The sequence below is a fragment of the Mirounga angustirostris genome, unplaced genomic scaffold (genome assembly GCF_029215605.1).
Source record: "Mirounga angustirostris isolate CCGP_5_RB_7025 unplaced genomic scaffold, mMirAng1.0.hap1 SCAF_8, whole genome shotgun sequence".
NCBI lineage: Eukaryota > Metazoa > Chordata > Mammalia > Carnivora > Phocidae > Mirounga > Mirounga angustirostris.
This window is the reverse complement of record NW_026991716.1, coordinates 74,877,344-74,899,998: the sequence shown is the minus strand read 5'-3', so window position 1 is coordinate 74,899,998 and position 22,655 is coordinate 74,877,344. Positions and strand designations below refer to the sequence as shown.

The 22,655-nt window shown below is 38.2% G+C and overlaps 2 protein-coding genes across 11 annotated transcripts in view; one reads left to right on the top strand and one right to left on the bottom strand.

The window, feature by feature from the left end:
- Positions 1 to 6,849, top strand: part of RARS2 (arginyl-tRNA synthetase 2, mitochondrial) — a 60,097-nt gene extending 53,248 nt beyond the window's left edge. For all 4 annotated transcript variants that reach the window (XM_045867215.3, XM_045867214.3, XM_064597849.1 and 1 more), the window contains 8 exons: positions 1,257 to 1,333; positions 1,821 to 1,945; positions 2,534 to 2,601; positions 2,687 to 2,796; positions 3,165 to 3,260; positions 4,631 to 4,705; positions 6,062 to 6,125; positions 6,602 to 6,849. In XM_045867215.3, the coding sequence (XP_045723171.1) occupies positions 1,257 to 1,333; positions 1,821 to 1,945; positions 2,534 to 2,601; positions 2,687 to 2,796; positions 3,165 to 3,260; positions 4,631 to 4,705; positions 6,062 to 6,125; positions 6,602 to 6,688 (702 nt within the window). In that variant the 3' untranslated portion in view covers positions 6,689 to 6,849. The remainder of the gene's footprint in view (positions 1 to 1,256; positions 1,334 to 1,820; positions 1,946 to 2,533; positions 2,602 to 2,686; positions 2,797 to 3,164; positions 3,261 to 4,630; positions 4,706 to 6,061; positions 6,126 to 6,601) is intronic.
- SLC35A1 (solute carrier family 35 member A1) overlaps positions 1 to 22,655 on the bottom strand; it is a 57,074-nt gene that overhangs the window by 22,721 nt on the left and 11,698 nt on the right. For 4 of the 7 annotated variants that reach the window (XM_064597851.1, XM_064597853.1, XM_064597856.1 and 1 more), the window contains 5 exons: positions 18,449 to 18,608; positions 18,119 to 18,271; positions 14,365 to 14,431; positions 12,156 to 12,332; positions 11,360 to 11,494 (listed from right to left, as the gene is read on the bottom strand). In XM_064597851.1, the coding sequence (XP_064453921.1) occupies positions 11,360 to 11,494; positions 12,156 to 12,332; positions 14,365 to 14,431; positions 18,119 to 18,271; positions 18,449 to 18,608 (692 nt within the window). Of the gene's footprint in view, positions 1 to 1,259; positions 9,190 to 11,359; positions 11,495 to 12,155; positions 12,333 to 14,364; positions 14,432 to 18,118; positions 18,272 to 18,448; positions 18,609 to 21,666; positions 21,854 to 22,655 lie in introns of those variants that run through there. The other 3 variants (XM_064597854.1, XM_045867210.3, XM_064597857.1) reach the window with 3 other exon arrangements.

The following is a 22,655-nucleotide window of genomic DNA, read 5'->3' as shown; positions in this document are numbered from 1 at the left end:
TATGTTAAAAGAAAAACAAAACTGAAAAGTGAAAATATTCACATTGCATCATAATTTTTAAAAAATTACCCAAATCGGGAAAATGGTTATGTAAAATGAGTATGTACAGGTTACCATAATGCACTTTTTAAAAAATAACTTTATTTTAAATATTTAAGACTCACAAGTTTTAAAATAGTACAGAGTTTCCATGGACCCTTCACTCAACCTTCTCCAAAGATAATATCTTACATAACCATAGTACTTTGTCTATACTAGGAAACTGACATTGGTAAAGACCTTAGTTAAATTCCACCAATTTGGGGGCACTTGGGTGGCTCAGTCAGTTAAGCATCTGACTCTTGATTCCCACTCAGGTCATGATCTCAAGGTCCTGAGATTGAGCCCCGCACCAGGCTCCGCCGCTTCTCTCCCACTTTCTCTCCCTCTGCCCCTCCTCCCGCTTGCACATACACACACTCTCTCTCTCTCTCCCTCACTAAAATAAATAAAATCTTCTAAAAAAAGAAATTCCACCAATTTTTACATTTACTTGTGTGTGGGCCTAGATATGTTGGAGGGGGCTTGTGAAATTGTATCACATGTAGATCACATAACCATCACAACATTCAGAATAGACAGCTGTTCCATCATGAAACAAACTCCCTTTTGGCAACCACTTAATAATTACCCTTTACCCCCTACCCTAACCCCTGGCAACCATTGCTCTGTTCTCCATCACGACAGTGTTGTCACTTTGAAAATGTTATATAAATGGAATCACAGTAGGTAATCTTTTGAGATTGGCTTTTTTCACTCAGCATAATGAATGCCTTTTGAGATCCACCCAAGCTGTGGTGTGCATCAGTAGTTTGTCCCTTTTATTGCTAAGGGTTATTCTGGTCTCTCCCCTTTCCTTCCTCTCCATGTGCAACTTCCCTTTCCCCTCAGAAAAGAAGTTGCCATTAAATATCTTATTAGAGCTGAGCTTTGTCCTTGGAGATAAAGGTCATGATAGCTGAAGGAGAAAGAATTTAAATAGAATACTCAGGAGATTAAAGTTCCTATTTCCTCTTGACTCAGTGGAGTGCTGCAGCTTTTACTTTCTTCTCACTCAGCTTAGACCTTCTACTGGCATCTTCTTTGTGTACTTATTTAAAATACATCAGTTGACAATGACTCTAGTGTGTCAAAACTCAAATATTTTGATTTATGCCCCACCTATTTTTGTAGGTTAACTTATCATTGTTATTTTAAATACATTTTTTTTTCCCAAGACAGATAAAGGGCAAAAAAAGCATTTTCAGCAGGTGTTCCAAATGCTGCAGATCATGGGATATGACTGGGCAGAAAGGTAATGTCTACATGGTTCGTAACTGTCTGTTCAAGATCATTAAGGATTTGTTAGGTCAGCCAAGTCCCAAAATATACCAAGTTGTTAAAGGTCGTCATTCAGATTTCACTTATATATTTCAAGGTATCAGTGTAGAAGCAGGTTTGTTTTTTACATTGACTTATGTCCTGGTGATACTCATTTCTAACTTACAAACATTTAACAAATGTGTCTTTATTAGACATCTGCTCTCAGTGGCTTGATTTCCAAAATTCTTAATCCCTCCTTTTTTTTCCACAAAGGCAACTAGTAATTTAATCACATCGTAGTGATTATCTCTGTAAAATGAAGCTGTGTGTTTAACATCTCTTGTGGCATATAACAAATCACATCCTATTTCAGTTGATTAATTTTGAAAAGTCCCTCTAAGAGAGTTGAAGTTCAGACTACTCTGTGAAAGGGTATTATCGTATGCTTTGATCATCTGTTCTTTTCTCTTCCATTTCAGGTGCCAGCACGTGCCCTTTGGAGTGGTGCAGGGAATGAAGACTCGAAGAGGAAATGTTACTTTTCTGGAAGATGTTCTAAATGAGATTCGGTCGAGGATGCTACAGAACATGGCTTCTATTAAGAGTGAATTCACTTTACTGTTGTTACAGTCATAACTTATGTGCCACTTGGATGTTTTGCGGGACTTCTGTGCAGCGCGATTGATTTTGACCATCTCTCTCTTCATTTTCACTAACCTTGTCAAAAATAGCTCGCACTAATTAGAGGTGCCAGAGGTTTTAGACTTGCTGCTTGGTGTCATTCAGTTCAATAATCTGAATTGATACGACCCTAGGCCTCTTTTCATGGACAGCTTCAGCGTTGTCATTCCACTCTTGGAGTGGTTATGTGAAATTCCCATGTTACGTTATAGGAAACAGGTCACAAGTACTCATGGCTTTGTTTAACCTTGGAAAAGTAAGTACCAGTTTTAAGCTAATGTCTCATAAGGGATATTTATGAGAAAGGTGAATTTGTGTTTCTTTCCTTTTAATGTAGGCAAGGGAGTGTCTTTATCCAAGGTAAATTAGCCCAAATTAGGAAAGTAAATTGCCCACTGTGAACCTGTTTGTTCTTCTTACTGGCAGCATACATTTTTGGCAGATGTTACCAGAATCGCTGATTCTGTACAGTTTCATGTAAGTTAAAGATAGCTGCCTTTGTCTGTTCCAGCTACCAAAGAACTGGAGAACCCACAGCAGACTGCAGAGAGGGTCGGGCTCGCCGCACTCATTATTCAGGTCTGTTAAGACTGCCGCCTGTGAGACCCTTTTGTTTGGTACTAGAACAAACCCCAGTGCTAAAAATGTACTCTTGTCATTCTAGGACTTCAAAGGTTTACTCTTATCTGACTATCAGTTCAGCTGGGATCGTGTTTTCCAGAGTCGTGGGGACACAGGAGTCTTCCTGCAGTACACGCATGCCCGCCTCCACAGGTGAGGGGCGTCTGCTGGAAACGCCGAGCCCCTCTCTCCTTCCCAGCGTGGGCGGGGCTGGTGTGCTCTGAAGACCAAAGGTCCTGTTTGCTAGGCTTCTCCAATATCTCATATCCAAAACTAGTTAGAAGGACAGTGGGCCACCTGTTAGGTTTGGTTTTTCAAATGTTTATTGAGCATCTCTGTAAGAAGTGCTTTTATGTACATTACCTTATTCAGGACTCAGAATAACGCTGCCAAAGAATATACTCCCATTTTCAGAGGAAGAAACAGAGTTGGGAAAAATTGAGGCGTTGTGACAAACTTGCAATTATGTGTCGTTGGATGACTTGTTTAATCCCTTGTTGTTTTTAAACTTTTGATAACAGTTTGGAAGAGACTTTTGGATGTGGTTATCTGAATGATTTCAACACTGCTTGCTTACAAGATCCACAGTCTATTTCCATTCTCCAGCATCTTCTCAGGTATGGTTTTCTAGTCGTATTGAGTCTGCACCTGCTTAGTGAAATGACTGTTGATGGTTTGCTGACCACTGGAGTGAACAAGCCAGCAGCTGGCTCCTGCCACCAGACAGCACTTTCCCGAAGGTCTGGCCAGAAAGGGATTACCTGCCCTTTGAAGGCGGACAAAAGAGGACACAGTTAAGGTCAGTCCTTGGGACTTAAAAATATCACTGCTGCATCAGTACAGATGCCTGACGTCCTCTGGGTCGTGGTCTGAGAATGGAAACCTGGTAAAAGCATCAACTTTTCGTTTTGGAAAAGATCTTCTCCTCACCCTCTTTGGTAAGTGAAGGAGAACCGCTGTCTGTGTGCAGCTTCCGTGAAACCGTTAAGTCCTTCCTCTGCCTCATGGTTTCCATTCACAGTCTCCGACATCTCCTTGATGCCCTGACACTGGGCAAGGGACCACACCTTTGAGCTCTCACAAGCATTGGTGGCAAAGCCGGACTTGACAGGAGATAGTAGTCTCTGGAAAGGATGTGGGTAGTTAAGGCAGTTTTCTCCGATTGCCACACAGTGGTCAGTGGCTCTTTCCTGGGATCAGAGGAGTCCGTTTTCTCACATTTGACTAATTTGTCAGAAAAAATAAGCCAACCTGGTTTTCTTGGTATTGAAGGTAGACTCTGTTTGCTAGTTTCTAGATTATGGTCCTAAACATGGCTATAGGCTTTTTACATTCAGTTTAACAGCCTGAGTCCTTGTTCCGGGCTAGGCCTAAGGGATATCAAAATGATTTAGAGAGTACCTGCCATCAAGGAATTTGTAAGAAAGAAAAATGTGCCTTTACCTTAAAATGCACACAAGGTCTTTTTTCATATTCTACTCTTTTTTTTTTTTTTTTAAAGATTTTATTTATTTATTTGACAGAGAGACAGCGAGAGAGGGAACACAAGCAGGGGAAGTGGGAGAGGGAGAAGCAGGCTTCCCCCCAAGCAGGGAGCCCGATGTGGAGCTCGATCCCAGGACCCTGGGGTCATGACCTGAGCCGAAGGCAGACGCTTAACGACTGAGCCACCCAGGCGCCCCTCTACGCTTTTTTTTTAGAGAGAGCAAGAGCACGGTAGGGGCAGAGGGAGAAAGAGAGAGAAACTTAAACAGGCTCCACGCTGGGCAAGGAACCTGATGCAGGGCTCAGTCTCACGACCCCAGGATCACAACCTAAGCTGAAACCTCGAGAGTCAGATGCTCAACCGAATGAGCCACCCAGGCACCCCTATACCTTCTACTCGTAATGCTGTCCAGTCAACCTTACATCCAAGATCTTAACATCTTAGCTTAGTGTAATATGTGCAGTCTTCCCTCGCCAACCGTTCCTGTCATCTTTCTTTTAGGTTCGACGAGGTGCTTTGTAGATCATCTCAGGACCTTCAACCCAGGCACATTGTCAGTTACCTTCTAACTCTAAGGTACTTTATAACCTTGCTGTTTTCAGGTATTAAAGACATCAGAGACCAGACCTGACAAAGAACCTTTGTTTCTTCTAAAGTTTTCTTATAAACAAATCCCTTGGCCTAAAAAATGAGATGCCTTAAGTTATAGGAATTCTTGCTTCATCTTTGCAAATCAGCAATTAATGTTCATTTATTCATTCAGTGATATAAGGTGCAGTCACTGCAGTCTGGTGATAGGAAACAACAGCTTCATCACAGGTAGTTACATAACAGCACATACGTGCTCGGATAGAGTGGACATAGGAGACAGTGTTAGGGCACTCAGCCCGGCCTTGATGGATGAAAGAGGGCTTCTCGGAGGAGAGGAGTCGATATTAATCAGGAGAAGCAAGGTGGCAGAAAAAGAAGAAAAAGCCCAGAGCGGAGCAAGAACATGCTACATTAATGGAACTACAAGCATGGCCCTGGGAGGGGTGAAAAATGAGTGTGTCAAGGCCTTTTTGCATGTATTAAGGCATTTCAGCTTATTTTCAGGGCAGTGGAGTCCATAAAAAAGACTAAACAGCGACACAGAAAAATCAGTCAGCTAGAGAGTAGAGGATGAATTGGAAGGCAAATCAGTTTAATAGGAATTTCAGAGTAGCTGTTTCAGAAACTCTGAATAGAAGTTGAGTATCTTCTAGAGCAACAACTGTATCTTTCCATAAATCTATTTAAGAAAGGAAATATTTGCTTTTAGTCATGATTTACTGAAATCAGATTTATTGGTACTGTTCTCTTGATTATCCTTTTTACCTGTCTTCCCCAGATTTAAATAAATGTTTTTCCTTTAAATTCTGAGTCATAGAGAAATAAAGAAGCCAGAAAGTCTAATTAAATGTCAGTTCATCATTGAAATCAATGTCAGAAGCATCATTTCTCTAGCATATTGTTCTATTTGCTGCTCTACTTAATCAGAAAAGATACTTTAGAGAAGAGTGGCCAGTGTGTGTGCGGTGGGCCAATAACTAGTCTTACCCCGCCTCCTCACCGTACAGAGGGGGGATGTCCAGATCATGTTATAGCTTTCATCCTAAAAGAAGCCTAAATGAGAAAAACTAATCTTCAGAAAGGAATCCCCTATCTTTGTGAAGCAGTGAAATCATAATCTTAAGAACTTGAGGTATTACGACCCAAATCTAAAGTTTTAGTTGAATGTGTTTTACTTTTCCTATTACAGAAAAGCAGTGAATTCAAGTCTCAGCTTCAGTGTCGCACACATCCTTTACTGGCTCTGGGCTTGGATAGCCTTAAGTTGAGGGAGTAAGATATCAAGCTTGTGTGTTACCACAGGAAATGACGACTGGTCTTCATTTCTTCTTCCCGTTTCAGTCACCTTGCTGCTATGGCACACAAGACACTGCTTGTAAGAAACAGTCCTCCCGAAGTGGCTGGGGTACGTACGCTAAGTGTTTTCTGGGTAATCTCTGCATCCTCCGATTAATGTCACTGAGGCAGTCTTGTAAATGTTCCTAAAATAGCATCTTGTGGTTCGGCTACAGTAGTGTACTTACGGACTCAGGTGGTAATTCGAATTGGACTGTAACAGTGTTGATAGACTTTCCAACACTGGACTGTGAAACGCATCTTCCTACATCAAGTGTTCAGGTGAGGAGTTCCCCTCATCTGGAGCTGTACTTCAGATATAATGATACCGTCACTCCCACTCCCCAGCTCTTGGGTAACAGTCATATTATAAGGAATGCTAGGAATCTGTCTTCCCTTGCCGACAGCAAACGCTGGGGCACTGAGATACTGTTCCTACTTTAAGTTAGAAGAAAGTTAGAATTACTTTTAAAAATGTTCTTTATTCACTTATAGTTAGCCTGTTGTTGAACTGAACATTTAATCATTCTTTGTTTTATTTCATAGGCCAGACTTCATCTTTTCAGAGCTGTGCGTTCTGTCCTAGCCAATGGAATGAAACTTCTTGGAATAACACCTGTATGTAGAATGTAATTTCTAATTAAAATAGCTTTCTAAATACCGAGTGAATTCTAGTTATCTATTCTTATATGCCTTGTTTAGAATTTAAACTGTTATTCTGTATCAGAATCTATGTTTTAGTAAGCCTAAGTGATTTCTCAACTTATTAAATCTTTATCTAAAAAAAAAATCACTTGAGTTCCCTGCTGGTCAGTAAGTACTTACTAAACAGAGTTTTATAAAACTAACCCAAATCTTCTAAAATTCACTGCAGTCTAATGGGGATAAAAGATTAGATTTTAAGCTCCAGCTTGAGGTTTTCACTGCATCATTCTTCCAGAAACTGTTCTTATAAGTGAGATTACCTCATGTTTGCATCAGATAAAATTGATAAAAGCAGTTTCAATTTTCTTATAATAATGGCTAGTTCTGAATCAATTTAGGGAGACCAGAATTAAACCTTTTTGCCTATACAGCTGACAGCCACTCCCAGAGAACAAATGTCATGCTTATCTTCCATTGATCTGTACAGGTAACTCTTACTGCATGAACTTGGGAACTGAATAGATTGGAATAACAAGGAATTACTTGTACACATATTGTACTAGGATCTTTTTATAAAAATTAGTCCATTAGTTAAACCAGAATTTGAAATGGAGTTTCTCAAACCATTTCTTTCATGTACCTGCCTATTGGTCAAGGGTATTTTGTATGATTTGGTTAAGTGGGATGTGGTCTGTTCAGTCAGTACGGCTATCCTCATCTGCCAGTATTTCCATTCAGACTGCTATCATTTATCCTAAATGTTGCTACTAGAAGCCTTCTGAATATTACTGACAATCTACTTTTACGAATAGAGAAGCAAATTAGCATGAACCAAAGCTTCTCTAGTTGAATGAACATAGTTTTATATTGGCAAGTATGGTACACCTTCTTAGTCCTAGAGAAGACTCGTCCACGCAGTCTCAATTTTAAATGCGTTAGCTTCCAGAATACTAATTTTTACTTGAAGTATCATTTCCTTAGCACAAACCAGCCATGGAATAAAAATGTACAATTGGGACATGTTTTTCATGTCCTATATCCTTCTCTACTTGTCTGGAAAAATGTTCCCCTTCCCAGATCTGTGGTAGCCACCTCAGTATTTGAATCTTGAGTGAAATGACACGGGGACAGGGATGGTTAGAGCCCAGTCTTTCCAAAAGCAGCTCCCTGAAAAGATCGTACATTATCTCCTACAACCTAGAGCCCTACTGCCCTGATTGTAGTCCTTATAAACGCTCGTTTTTGCTGAAGGCTAGCCAAGAGAACCCTAAAATTCCAACATAGAAAAAATGAAAAATTTAATGTTTCGGGTTTTTTTACATTTTGCATTATCTTAACTTAATGGTTATAATCACAATACAAAAAGTGTTCATAGGGCGCCTGGGTGGCTCAGTTGGTTAAGCAACTGCCTTCGGCTCAGGTCATGATCCTGGAGTCCCTGGATCGAGTCCCGCATGGGGCTCCCTGCTCGGCAGGGAGTCTGCTTCTCCCTCTGACCCTCCTCCCTCTCATGCTCTCTGTCTCTCATTCTGTCTCAAATAAATAAATAAAATCTTAAAAAAAAAAAAAAAAGTGTTCATAGATTCCATATAAATAAATTTATTGCTGAATTTTCCCACTAACATTATAGAAAATTTTTTTAAAAACACTGAAATTTCACAAATTGACAGCCCAGTAGTTTTAAACATACTTTATAAAAAAAAGTACAAAAGTGACATTAGAAATATTTTTTGAAGAAAAGTAGATCTAACTGCAAAGAAACATGAATCCAGACAATGAATGGCACAAATACAGCACTTAGAGGAGTACTCATTCACCACCTAGAGGTCATTGTCTGCATTATGAAATAGATTCAGTTTGAGAAGTTACACATTCAGTTTGTTTCTGAACTAGCCTATCTTGGTTTTGCCTGTCTTTTGTAAGAAAAGAGCTAAGTCTTTGCTGCTGGGATGAAAATACTGTACACAAATTGGAGAACAAGGAGGGGTCGTCCTTCTCCCCTGGTACCTGAACAAGAAAACAGTTTGTACAGAAATGGCTTTGGCACTTTAACCCTTAACCTTGTCCCAAACCTTGTTACTTGAATATTGCATCCTCACATGATTTTTTTTTTTAACACACCTCCCCATACTTTTTATATACATTATATGTACAATAATAAAATTCTTTCATTCTAAAACAAAACAGGTTGACCCAAAACAGGCCACATTAAATCTTTGTAGCAACTCACTCAGATAGTTTTCTTCCTAATTCTTATGACACAGTTAACATTGTTTTTTGTTTAAGCTACCTTCTGGGATTGACTTAAGGCTCTAGTTTAATGCAGTTTAGTCTTGGTAGGAATCGCTTTTGAGGCTGAAATCACACACCACCGACTCTCTCTTTTGAAGCTATTTCTCCCTGTTGGATGGATGTAGTGTCTTGTCTGGGTAATCCATAGAGATATATAGAAACACATACAAGAAGAGTGCCCAGAGCAAAGGTGAGTGCTGAAAAGAAAAGAAAAAAAAGCTTAATATGTATTTGTGTCCTTAAAAACTATAACAATAATCAATTTTAAATTTTGAAATCTTTCAATTACAGGTTTTATACCATTTGACCATATGAAAAATAAATCTTAAGTGTTCTATTTTTATGATGGTAAGGTTTAGAGAGAGAATCAATTCTAGATCCCCATCCCTCAAACCATCCCCCCACCCCCTGCCAAAAAAAGTACAATCAATCAAGGGACTGACTACATGCTTTTCAAGAACACAAGTACGGTCTTTGTCAGTGGTCCAGGACAGGCATACAAACTTCCCTATATGCTAATTTAAAGAAAAGCAGTGGAATGTGGCTTTTCCATGGTACTAAAAACCTGTAGAAGTTCAGAATAAAAGGTAGTTGAGCAAAATTCCAAGTTAGATGACCAATGACTCAAACCAGTGAAGATTTCTGAGTAAGAGATAAGGTGGTGATTTACTGAATATAATTCCATTTTCTGTTAGGTTTATTTAAAAATCTTAATCCTGAAAATTAGGACATAAGCAATTACAGCTTGTCCAAACTTGACAAGTAGGCATTTTATACATAATCACTTATGTCAAAATCTGTGTCAAAACTGTATAGTCTGTTTAAAACAGAACCGTATTCTATATTCTATAGGGAGTACATCACAATCTCATTAGCTTTAAAAAAAAAAAAATAAAACAGAGCAATGACATCAAGCTGTGATTTTAGTTCACTCTAACTAGAGAAGACTAGCTTTGCCTTCAAAAAAAGGGAGTAAATTAAATCTAAATAGAAACCTGGAAGATTGCTAAGATGTTCTAATTAATTTCCTTGACCATCAGTAAGAACACTGACCAAAAGCATTTTTTTATGTTCCCAAGTATTCCTTAGGGACAAAACCATAAGGATTTGTTGAGCTAAGGAAGGATCAGAACTACAATTGAAAGTTCACCCAAATCAGCTAAGAAATATATCTAAGAGAGGACCTATAAATACTGATGCTGAAATGGTAAGTGGTTGGCCTCATACAGAATACTTACTGTGTGCCAGGCACTATTCTAAGCACTTCACCTGAAACAACCCTAGCAGATGGGTGATCCTGTCAGTCCCATTTTACAGATGAAGAAACTAAGACACAGGTTAAGTAACTTCCCCAAGGCTGCACAACTAATAAATAGTACAGGCAGGATTTAAACCATACTATGAAATGGTTTTTTAAGATTACAGGCTTGGCATTTCTCTCCAAGAGTAAATTTTAAAATCAAACATAGGTCTCTTAATGTCGGTATTTAACAGACTGAGGTATAACTGGTCAGTAAAGAAAATGATTATTATAGCACCCTGAAATGTTAAGTCGACATCACTGCTTAAATAAACCTAATGCTGGGTGTGGGCTAGGGGAATATATATTAGAAGAACTAGCATAGTGAGGGTGCCAGAATGCCAGGAATGGTACTGAAATTTGTATTAGTTACGTATTAAATGAAACAAAGATATCTTTAATTTAGATTTGGATTTTGCTTCAAAACCAATTAATACCCAAGTCCAAAAGTTAGGAAGGTACAAACTCAGGGGGAAATGAAAATTTTTTGTTCTTGGGGCACGAGTGGCTCAGTTGTTAAGCATCTGCTTTCAGCTTAGGTCATGATCCCAGGGTCCTGGGATCGAGCCCCACATCGGGCTCCCAGCTCAGCGGGAAGCCTGCTTCCCCTTCTCACACTCCCCCTGCCTGTGTTCCCTCTCTTGCTGTCAAATAAATAAAATCTTTAAAAAAAAATTTTTTTCTATTCTTTCCTCATCATAGAAAGCCTTGTTTAGGGAATGATTGTTTTCAGCAGTGCAATTACAGTAAAGTCCTTGTATTCATTTCCCTGCATACCTAATGACACTATATTCAAGTTGTTTTGTATCTCAAACCTGGGGACTACAAAAGAGCTCCTCAGTAGCCCTCTCATTTTCAGTAGAACCAGCGCCCCCCCAGCATAAGCTCTAGGACCACTGCAATCACCTCAGTACTGCTGACCCACATCCCATACAACTAGAAACTAACAAAACAAGGAATTTAGGTAAACACTATGACCAATTGCCATATTTAAGAATAGATGAAATGAATCAACAAGTGGGAAGCTCTTCTATGTTAAAAACTTAAAAATACAGACGAAGACATACTTATCTGTAACCCAAACAGCATCACTGAAGCGATGGTAGAAAGGACAATGGCGGCTGCCGCAGAAAAGCCTTTCATGATGTTGTCTGTGTACTTGACCACAACGGAAGTGTAGAGGCCTCCAACACTTGCAAGAACTTGTATACACAAAGAAATAAAATCTTAACACGCAAATAATGAAACATTCTATGATGGTGAGTCAATTTTCACCCCCAGAGATGCCATACTAATTTACCTAGGAAAATGCTATTTTCCTTACAAGTAGCCATCTGAGAGAGTTTATACTAAAATCGAGTAAGTTACTATAAAACAACATTGTTTTTCACATGCCCAGAGGGCTATGTGGTCTACTACTAAATTGTACACATTTAATGCTAACACATCAGATATTTTTGATTGTGAAGGCAAAACTGCTTTGGGATAGCTATGCCACAAAAGTCAGTCAATAAAACCAAAATTACAGGGGCGCCTGGGTGGCTCAGTTGGTTAAGCGACTGCCTTCGGCTCAGGTCATGATCCTGGAGTCCCTGGATCGAGTCCCGCATCAGGCTCCCTGCTCGGCAGGGAGTCTGCTTCTCCCTCTGACCCTCCCCCCTCTCATGCTCTCTCTATCTCATTCTCTCTCTCAAATAAATAAATAAAATCTTTAAAAAAAAAAAAAAAAAAAAAACCAAAATTACATTTTCAAACTGGTGTTCACAGTATCAAAGGAACAATTTCAAAATGCTATAAAGGCTTAAAACAGACAACTTTTTTAAAAAAAGGACTACCCAGAACTTCTAATTCCTGGATACTTACAAATGACAAACCAGACATAGTATGTGTAACCATAGAAAAATCCTTTTTCATTAATTTCCGCTCCATCTGACAAGTAGACGCCAACTAATGTCACAACGATCCCTGAGAGATACATCTGAATGTTTCTCACCCAAAGGGAAGTGTCTGAACTCTTTAAAACTTTTTCAAAATACACTCCTGAAAAAAAAATTAGGTATGCCAATATAAAAGATAGTATTAAAAATTAAAATGCCTTTCATTTAGAACAATAACAATAACAGAGGTATGATAAAGTATATGATTCAGGGAACAAACACATTTTACATCAAATACACATTTATTTTGTTGGTTGTGACACGTGGCATATAAAATCTTACCAACGTGTATTTTTTATAGAACATATAAAATTAATAACTAAGAGGGAACTTTCCAACCCACATTTAACAGGAGACTCGTAAATTATTGTTAAGAACAGTTTCTGCCTTTATTATAGCAGTAAGCTAGATCACAGAAGCTCTCTGTTAATGCCAATAATAGACTTGCTTTGGTCAGCTGGAAAACTATACTATTAGAGTCAATTTTCTTAATCATATCCCTGTAATATCTGCGTAGTAATGAAAACTCCCAGCTCTGCAAAATAACCTACATAATCACCACTTGAGATTTTTTCAGAGTAACACAACCAAAATAAAATTTAAATAGAACTTGCTGAGTGAATCCATTTTTCTTTAAAGTAGGGTTCCACAAGCCAAGTTCATACATGATGTCAGAAGGACCATAAACTCTCTCACTAAGTAATACATTTTGTGTATACATTCATTTTCTTGGGGTCCACAGTTTTTTTTTTTTTTTTCAGATAGAGCAAATGACTCCTCACCATATATATCCAAAATCACATACCACTGCTGAAGTTTTATACTTAAAATGAATACATCTATACAAGGACACCAAAGATTTTCATTATAACTAGAATTTATATAGACTTAGAAACTGCCATTCAAATACTAATCAACTAAAAATTCTAATGAAAAACAAGACTGTTTTTGGTGAATGTGTGTTAGAAAAAGCCAGAGAATGGGAACATATGGCTATTCCTATTCCCATTTTTTAATATTCTGTCTGGGAAAACTACTTAACTATTAGGTGCTCAATTACTCCAAGCATAAAGGGATATTAAACCACCCACTGTTTCTTAAATTGTGTATTGAGAGGTTGAACTAAATAGAATGTTGGACACAAACATTTAATTATTCAAAATGGTGCTAAAAGTCTAGTAGCATATTATTTTTTGGGTAACTCAGTTTTTGTTTTCTAATTTGCAGGTTCCTAGAATAAAAATTTAGCATGATGCTATCATTAAGTATATTCCTAAATTTAGATTTTTTCCCCTTATCAAACATCTTTTTTTACAAGCAATACTTCACTTCCATCTCCAGCCTACTTTCCTAGTCAGAAGAATCCTAACTCTTGAAATAGCACAAATAAAGATAAATAATAAAAACACGCTATAACTAATATACTCTTTATTAAAAAGAACTTTTAAGGTTCTTCTCTGTTGGAACTATTTCTAAAACACGTTGCCCTTAACATTCATACCTTGTCTCGATTAAGTAGAGGATTTCTTATCCCTACACATAGGACTCTAGACGTCCATGTTTATTTGATGTTAGTGACTTTGGTTCTCTTCCCTTCCTTTTTTGGCTGTTACTTCCATGTGTTAACTTTTCTGAGGCGCTCTCCACCCCACCACCCCTTTTCTCCCTACTCCGTAATTCCTAGTCTGTTAAAACAGAGGAAGAACTTGAGGTTAACAGGGAAAAACAGATACTGAGCTGGTAACTTACACCCTAAAGCAGCAGAAACTTGCCTGAAGAAAGTGCCATTTCCAGGAAAATGGGAAGAGGTACTTAGGCTTTCTAACTGTTAACTTCCTCCATTTTCAGAGCCCTCTGTTCATCTACTTTTGGGCTCCTAGCTGGACTGCGGATGGCAAGCATGACGGACACATGTTCTCATGTGGCTGCAAGTATAAGTAAGGCCTGAGATCTGAACTGAAATACAGCCGTCCGTACGGTTACAGAGAACCAGCTGGCACGATACTCTTAAGTAGGAGAATAAGTCTCACTGGGAATAAAACTGTTATGATGAAATAAGATAAACTAGATCCCTATTTAGAGTTTAGTATTTTTAAAAAAGTTTAACAGAATAAAATGATTCATTTATGATTTACCTGCAAATCCTGAGCACAATACAGCAATAGCTACGGCGCCAAACCCTAACAAGGGATTCTGTTCCACCTGCAACAGTAATGTTTTGAAAATTATTAGTGACTAACAAATAGAATTCATCCAAGAGAGCAAACAAATGATTACAAAAGTCTGTTATGGTTTTCTTAAAAGGCTGTGCCACATCAGACACAGCTATCCTATAGAATAAGATAGAAACGAAAGGCCGTCCCAGAGATTAACCAAAGCACTTACGTTACAAGATGTGTCCCTCAAACTGCAGCCATGGTGAATGCTGACCAGAACGTGTGCCTATTTCCTAACAACAATGGGCCCCCTAGCACAGCATTTTGCATAGTCAGCCTGCCTCTTAATTTTAACTTCTGCCACCACCCAAACTCAGGGACCTGATAGCATCAACCACAGAAATGGGAACAGTTTAACTCATTTATTCCCTAACACCTGCAGGATGAAGTAATGACTTTTAAGCTTTCCTGCTTTACTGAATTTTTATCAAATAATAATACCTTACTTGCTGTGTACTAGATATACTTCTTATATACTAAATGAATAAAAATGAAGATGATACACAGCTCTGGTTCTTCAGTAGTTCGTGGGTAGGACAGATTGACAGGTGTATATAATCATAATTCTGTGCTAAAAGATGCATGTATATGTGCCCTAACCTAGTGTTTCAACTTTATTTCCTCTTTCTTCCCTAAACTAATCCTCAAGGAGCTTTCCTCAGTCTTTCCTCAGAGATAAATACTATCTCAATAGTAACACTGAAACTAAAGAGTTGAGACACATGAGTATATTATGACAAGAACATACCTTATTCAAAATAAAGGAGAGTACTGCTTTATGTTAAATGAGAAAGCTTGGTATAAGTGATTGCAGCTGTTATTGCTACTATTGATTACTAGCAAAATGCTAGAGCAGATGACTTAACTTAAAAAGTTTAATGGGGTGCCTGGGTGGCTCAGTCAGTTAAGCGTCCGACTCTTGATTTTGGCTCAGATCATGATCTCAGGGTGGTGAGTTGGAGCCCCCAGGGTGGTAAGATCGCAGCTCCATGCCCAGCATGGAGCCTGCTTAAGATTCTTACCCTCTGCACCCCCCTACTGCACGCCTGCACTCTCTATAAAAAAAAAAAAAAAAAGGTTTAATGGTCATCACTGGAACACAATATGGCTTCCCTAAGAATGAGACATACCAAATTTCCTTATGAAGGGATTCCTGGTTAGCATAAGTGATGAGGGGATTCCATAAAGACAGTGTTTTGCAAGAAATTTGATAGGTTTGCATAATATTTTTGTGAACAAGACTAATGTAGTGAGAATAGCAGTACAATTCTATTCACTGCTGAGTAAATTCTCATACAACAAAGTGCTAATAAAATCAAGCTAGACCAACAACCAATACCAGCTTACCAGGTGTATGAATGAGCTCCCTTAGAAAATCCACCAAGCTCACTCAGGTCTTAGTTGACTGCAGCCCTAGCCAATATCTTGATTGCAACCTTTAAGAGACCTCAAGCCAGAACAGCCTAACTAAGGCACCCTCAAATTCCTGGCAGATCCATAAAAACTATGAGAGAGAAGGTTTATTAAGCAAGAGGGGAAAAAGTCCAGCTAAAGAGAGATCTAGAAGTATAGCCACAGCACTCTCGTCCTGTCCTGTCTAAATTTTCAGTGAAGACCCAAAGACGTATTTGTCGAATCTGTAAAACACATAACACCCAAAAGCCAAATAATGAATAATAAGGTCTGGAAAGACCTCAAAGGCCTGAACAATGAACCAAAGCTAACAAGATACACTTAATAAATAAAAAACATCCTGCATCTTGGTTTAGAAGAAGCCCATTGCACATAACACATTAGCAATAAACTATATGTGTGTGAAACAACTTTGTATATAATCAGTTATAGAATGGCTATCCTCCCCACCAAAACGTACAGGCTACTTTAACAAGTCTCTAGTATTCAGAACAAAGGAGGTAATTCACAAATTATACCTCACACTGCTCAGTCAACATCTAGAGATAGTGGGAAGTTTTAAGACTCCTGAGGAACAAGAATCAATGAATGTACCTAGAAGAAAAATACAAGGAAGTATTGGGGCAAGCCAAGGATGAAGAAATCTTTAGAAACTATATTATAGAAAGAAACAGGGGCACCTGGGTGGCTCAGTCGGTTAAGCGTCGGACTCCCTGCTCAGTGGGGAGTCTGTGTCTCCCTCTGCCTCTGCTCGTGCTCTCTCTCTCTCTCAAATAAATAAAATCTAGAAAGGAAGGAAGGAAGGAAGGAAGGAAAGGGGGAGGGGGAAGGGAAGGAAGGAAAGGGAGGGAGGGAGGGAGGGAGGGAGGGAGGAAGGAAGGAAGGAAAAGAAAGAAAGAAGGCTGTCTCAATGGGGAGGGAAAAAAAAGACTTGGATGGTGGTGGTGTGACACTGTCCTCAAACATTCAAAGGATCATCATACGGAATTAGTAGGGATTTGAGTTATTCTCGTCCTGACAAGAACAAAAAACAATGGGAGGCAGTTACAAGAAGCTGCACTTTGCTTAAAATATGAAAGAACTTTCTATAGTGGCCCAGAAGTAGGAAAGCTGCCCTATACTCTGCTTTAGCTTACTGAGCTTTTCACACACATTACCTATATGAGGTGGATCTAACATCTTTTCTAATGGTGTGAAGTGTTTCTTAAAGTTCATATTTAACTTCTGTTTGCCTTACTTCCCAATAAATTCTTTCTCTGAGGGTCTACAACTAAATTAAATGTGCAGTGAATATTTGGTCACTGTCTTGCAATGCCACCAAGAATATAAGCATGTTTAAATATCATGTGAAGACAATAAATCTTCATCTAAACCTCATGTTTGGGGGGTGAAAAAAAAAACCTCCACCTACTCTTAGGCTAGAAACTACCTAAAAAATAACTGACTTCCTACTTGCACAAGCTCTCTGTACATCCCCAACCACCTTATACTTATAGGAGAACCGTGGTCTTTTATTTGCGAAAAGGTAAAAAGTTATTTGGTTGTCGAGGGAAACTCCAGAAGGTCATTCACTAGAGTTCCACTTCCTAATCCTCTCTGGGAAAATAATCTATAAAGTATGTTACACTTTAAAAAGAGATCAGGTATGTACTTTAACAATTAACTCAAACTGAAAATTAGGAAGCCACTTTTGGCCCTATTTTAACTATTGATTATCAGTAAAAATACTACTACCCCGTAATCCCTATCACTGACCGTGGGAGTATGTACAAAGATTTTTAAAAAACTGTGAGTTGAGGGAAAAGATGAAAATTAGATGGAGAAAACCTTGCTCAGCGTTCTTTAGAAGATGTCTAAAAGAGGCCCGTGAGTTCTGAACATACAAACTGTAGAAACTGGCACAATTTTAGGCACAGGTTAGCTGTTAAGTGTGTAACTTTAGACAAGTTACTTCACTTCTTTAGACTTCAGTTTCATCCTCCATAAAACAAAGAGGGTTGATTACATTAAGGTACCTTCCATCTCTAAAATATTTTATGCATATTCTCCTCCAGAAAACTAAAGGGGGAGGGGGAGACCAATCAGTTATATTATCTTTAATCATCCTAAAGGAGAAAAAAAAAAAAAAGCCTATCTGTAGGGCAAAGATTATTTTCAAAGAAATGCAATCGTGCTACATTCATCAATGTGACTAATCTAAAGCATTATAAGACTTAAAGAAGTCTTCTATTTTAGTTATGGTGAGCATTTTGTTTCTTACCACGACTTTTGTAGCCTGGGCTGGTTCCCACTGTACAAGTATGACTCCACCACACAGCATAAAAACTGAAATCCACTGTAATTTGCTGAGTGTCCGGTTTAACATTAAAACAGTACATAAAGCAGTGCAGGGAATCTTTAATTGATAAGTCACCTAGAAACAAAACAATGAATTAATGAACTCATAACAGTCTCTGACACAAATATTTGATATTAACAGAATTATGGAGAAAAAATATAATGTGATAAAGGGTTAATAAAAATCTTTTCTCTGTAAAAACTTTGTTTTTTTAAGATTCTACACTTCTCATTGTCATTTACCTCCACTTACCTGGTATACTGCTGCATCCAGATTGCTAAGAGCTAGGAAAGCCATATTGTTCTGAACAGCATACACTAATGATGGCACACTTAACTTCATCAGTTCCTTGGGGCTCCCCAAGACATTTTCTCTTAAAGATGCCTTGAATCTACCAGGACTACCAGTTTCTCTTTGGAAACAAAAGGGTGAGAAAGAAAATTAAAGAGCATCTTTTTTTTTTTTTAAGATTTTATTTTTAAATAATCTCTACACCCAACATGGGGCTCAAACTCACGACCCTGAGATCGAGTTGCATGCTCTACCAACTGAGCCAGCCAGGCACCCCAGCAGTGTCCTTTTGATAAGATTCCTTCACACACAGAATAGTCGTATTGTGTTAGGTCCATTGCTGTAATCTAGCAAATGTATTTTTTTATAATTTTCAACTAATTTTAGATTAAAAGAAACATACCAACAACTGTATAAAAGGAAAACAATTACAAGTTCGATTTGGGAAAATATGACAATTAGGTTTACCATCATCAACCTCTGGTCAAAGCTCCAGGAGTTTTTAAGCATATTAAATAATGATATAACAGGAAACCAGAATTGCTGATATTACCTATAAAAATGTAATCCATCCCACTTTAACTGCCATTATATCCAGTTCACCCTCATTATTTTAATTAGGTTGCGTATCTATTTTTAAAGGTGTTTTTTTTTTAATTACAATAGATTTAAATTATAAACAAGAGAAAGGGTTTCATAGTTATGGAAGTTACTTGAGATAGGGATTGAGCAATTCAGGTCAATATTCTTTGTAAATTAGTTCCGTGCTTATGAAATAGATAATAAATCGAAGCATATTCTCATAAAGCTGAAGTACATATCTATAAATTTGCAGGAAATAATTTACTAATACCAACAAAAGTAAACTATATTTGTAATGTACATGGATGCATATTGATTATACATGCTCTTAACTATTCTTATTTTTTCCTCAGGAGGAACTAGCTAATCTGGTTTATTTCCCGTCTTGAAAATTTCCTGAAAATAAAAAAAAAAGTTTTATAATAAGCATCAACAGCAAAAAAGGGTCTTTATCAAAAAGGTCCTAACTGCAACTCACAATATCCTTAAGAGACAGGACCGTAATATTTCTACAAGGAGATATATCTGTTTCCACTCAAAGTTAATGACAGTCACAGTGAGCCTCTACTATGTTTGATTAACATAATCAACAGTCGTTAACTGAATTTTGTCATATTTAAATACTGCAAAAATAATTATACGTGTTCTGAAGGGGAGCAAAAAGTCCACAATGTCAAACTCATTACCTATGCCTATCCACTGTAGAACACTCCAGCCCCCAAGAAAATGCTTAAGTATGACAGGAAATTTGGCCTAGGTCATGGAAACAAAAGACATCCTTCTTAGTTATAGGTCTTCCTCTTGCCAAATTCAACATGCTCTACACCACAGTGGTAAATCTATATGCTGAAAAGGAATGCACCCAACCTGGTAGGAGACTACAAACTCTATCCAGAAGAAGGAAAGGATACCAAAAGATCACTACTGAGAAATTCTAGGTAGTAGAGTTTCTCAGGTATCTGAAGATTGGCCCTTTAAACATTTGACAGTCTTTTTAAAATGTTTAATGCAAATCTAAGATGTCCTATATACTTCCTCAACACCTTAAACTGCATTTTTTCAGAGAATGTTTTCTCTCAATTATAGAATTGAAGAACAAAATTAAAGAGAAACAAAGTAAGACGGAAGAACCACAGGAGTACAACTCAAAAGAGCTATCTTAACAGGATGATGTATTAGAAAACATACCTGAACATTTTCTTTAATGTCCTATTTCCCACTAGGAAACACAAGACAGCAGAGATACGTCTTACAGACTATGAAATACAGGACACTGCTTTCACTGTACTGTTACTTTTAATGCCTTCTAAAATACTGACATATATTGCTATTATCTGCAGAGTGGTTCCCTAAAGAACTCCTAAGAGATACCTGTTTGTACCCATTTCCCACATTCCACTGCCATGTCCATTGATCTACACTGGATTCCCCAAGCTCTAATAGGATGGCTATTATCCCTTCCCTAATCCCAGGGCAATGCCATTTTACCTCCACCCCTTAGAGATACACTAAGCCTTCAGTGATATCAAGTGAATTATTGTCTATCCAGAAAAGAGGTGGTCTCTCTATCACTGACTCTTTGCCCTATTGGAATATGGACTAGGTAAGTATCTCACTACTATTCCTAATAACCACCATGCGTGCACCAATAATCAAAATTGCTATGGTGCCCCGACACTTTTCTCCTTATCTCTTCTATTGCACTTTCAGCTTTCACATAAAAAGAAGAGCCTATGAGGCATCACTGGCCAATCTGAGTACTCCTTTCTTTCATTGCGACAAACCAGTAAATACAGAGTATCAGGACTGACCTTCAGGTCTTTGGCTCTCCTGGCTATATCCTTTGTGTTGGATGCTTAGGAGCTACTTATTCACTGCCAGGAAGGCTTCTGATGCAGATATTAGAGAACCCAAGCTATATCAGAATGTTAACTACTGGAGAGTTCAAGTTTCACTGTAGTGCTTATAATTATAGCAATATTATATAATTATAGTAAGATATTTTGAAGTTACAAAAAATAGAAAATGCTAAAATAACTTACAAAACAAAAGCTCAAAAATAGAAAAATATCAAAGTAGAATAAAGGGGCGCCTGGGTGGCTCAGTCGGGTAAGCGTCTGCCTTCGGCTCAGGTCATGATCCCAGGGTCCTGGGATTGAGCCCCGTATCACATCGGGCTCCCTGCTCAGCGGAGAGTCTGCTTCTCCCTCTCCCTCTGCTCCTCCCCTCCTGCTCTGTCTCTCTCTCTAATAAATAAATAAAATCCTAAAAAAGAAAGAATATGTGGGAATCTTAGCACACAGAAAGTTTTAAAGGAAGTAAATGATTTCAGTATTAATCAAATTAAATCCTGCTTAATTTAACACATGTATTAAAAAACTTGTATTTAGCTTTACTTGCTAAGGTTTAAAAAAATTACAATATCTGCAAGAAAACACTAGTAGTTATCTACTGTTCTACTATTAAAAATAATCAATTCTAAATATACTGTAGCCTTGAGTATACTATAAAAAGGAACACATAAAAACCAAAGGTGATTTTTTCTTCCATTTTCCTGCTCTGTTGTTTTCTCAGAAATCAAATCCTTTACTAAGTACCTTCTGTTAAAAGCAAATGTACTGGGGCGCCTGGGTGGCTCAGTGGGTTAAGCGACTGCCTTCCACTCAGGTCATGATCCCAGGGTCCTGAGATCAAGCTCCCTGCTCGGCGGGAGGCCTGCTTCTCCCTCTCTCTCTGCAGCTCCCCCTGCTTGTGCTCTCTCAATCTCTCTCGAATAAATAAAATCTAAAAAAAAAAAAAAAAAAAAACCCAAATGTACTAAATTCAGTTCTATAAATGACATTGCTAGATAAGAAAAAGAACATGTATAATCAAAAAGCACATACAAATTTTTTATAGTCTCCCATTAAATTTCTTATTTGAATAATCTGTTTTGATTTTTATCACTGTTATAGAATCTATGTGCAACCCTTTGTTACCTGAAGAAATTCTGAAGCTCCACATTGATTGCAGAGATTCCACTGCTGCCTCCCCGCCTAAAATTTCCTATCAACGGGCTGAAACCAATTCTTTCTGACCTATGTTTGGTCAAAAAGTAGGCCTCATTCTTCTAGCTCCTGATCTGACGAGAACTACTAGGAGGCATAAATTCCTTGGCTAGTTACCAAGGCACTGTGCAAAATGGAACACAGAAGTTACTCATGAGCTTAAAGTTAAATCTGGTTTATAAATTTCTTATCATCTGCAAAGTTACATATGATTACCTCACAGTAAAGACTTTGAGGGCTAGATATAAAAACCAATAATGAGGTTGAGGACAAAAATACTCCTCATACAAGGTACATGAGTTTTACTTCCTTCCTATGACCCTAAACCCATTACAACATGGGTACAAAGAGGCAGTCAAAAATGTAAACCAAGTGTTACAGATTTTATTAGAAGAACAGTATTTCTGGGGGTGCCTGGGTGGCTCAGTCATTAAGCGTCTGCCTTAGGCTCAGGTCATGATCCCAGCGTCCTGGGATCAAGCCCCGCATGGGGCTCCCTGCTCGGCGGGGAGCCTGCTTCTCCCTCTCCCACTCCCCCT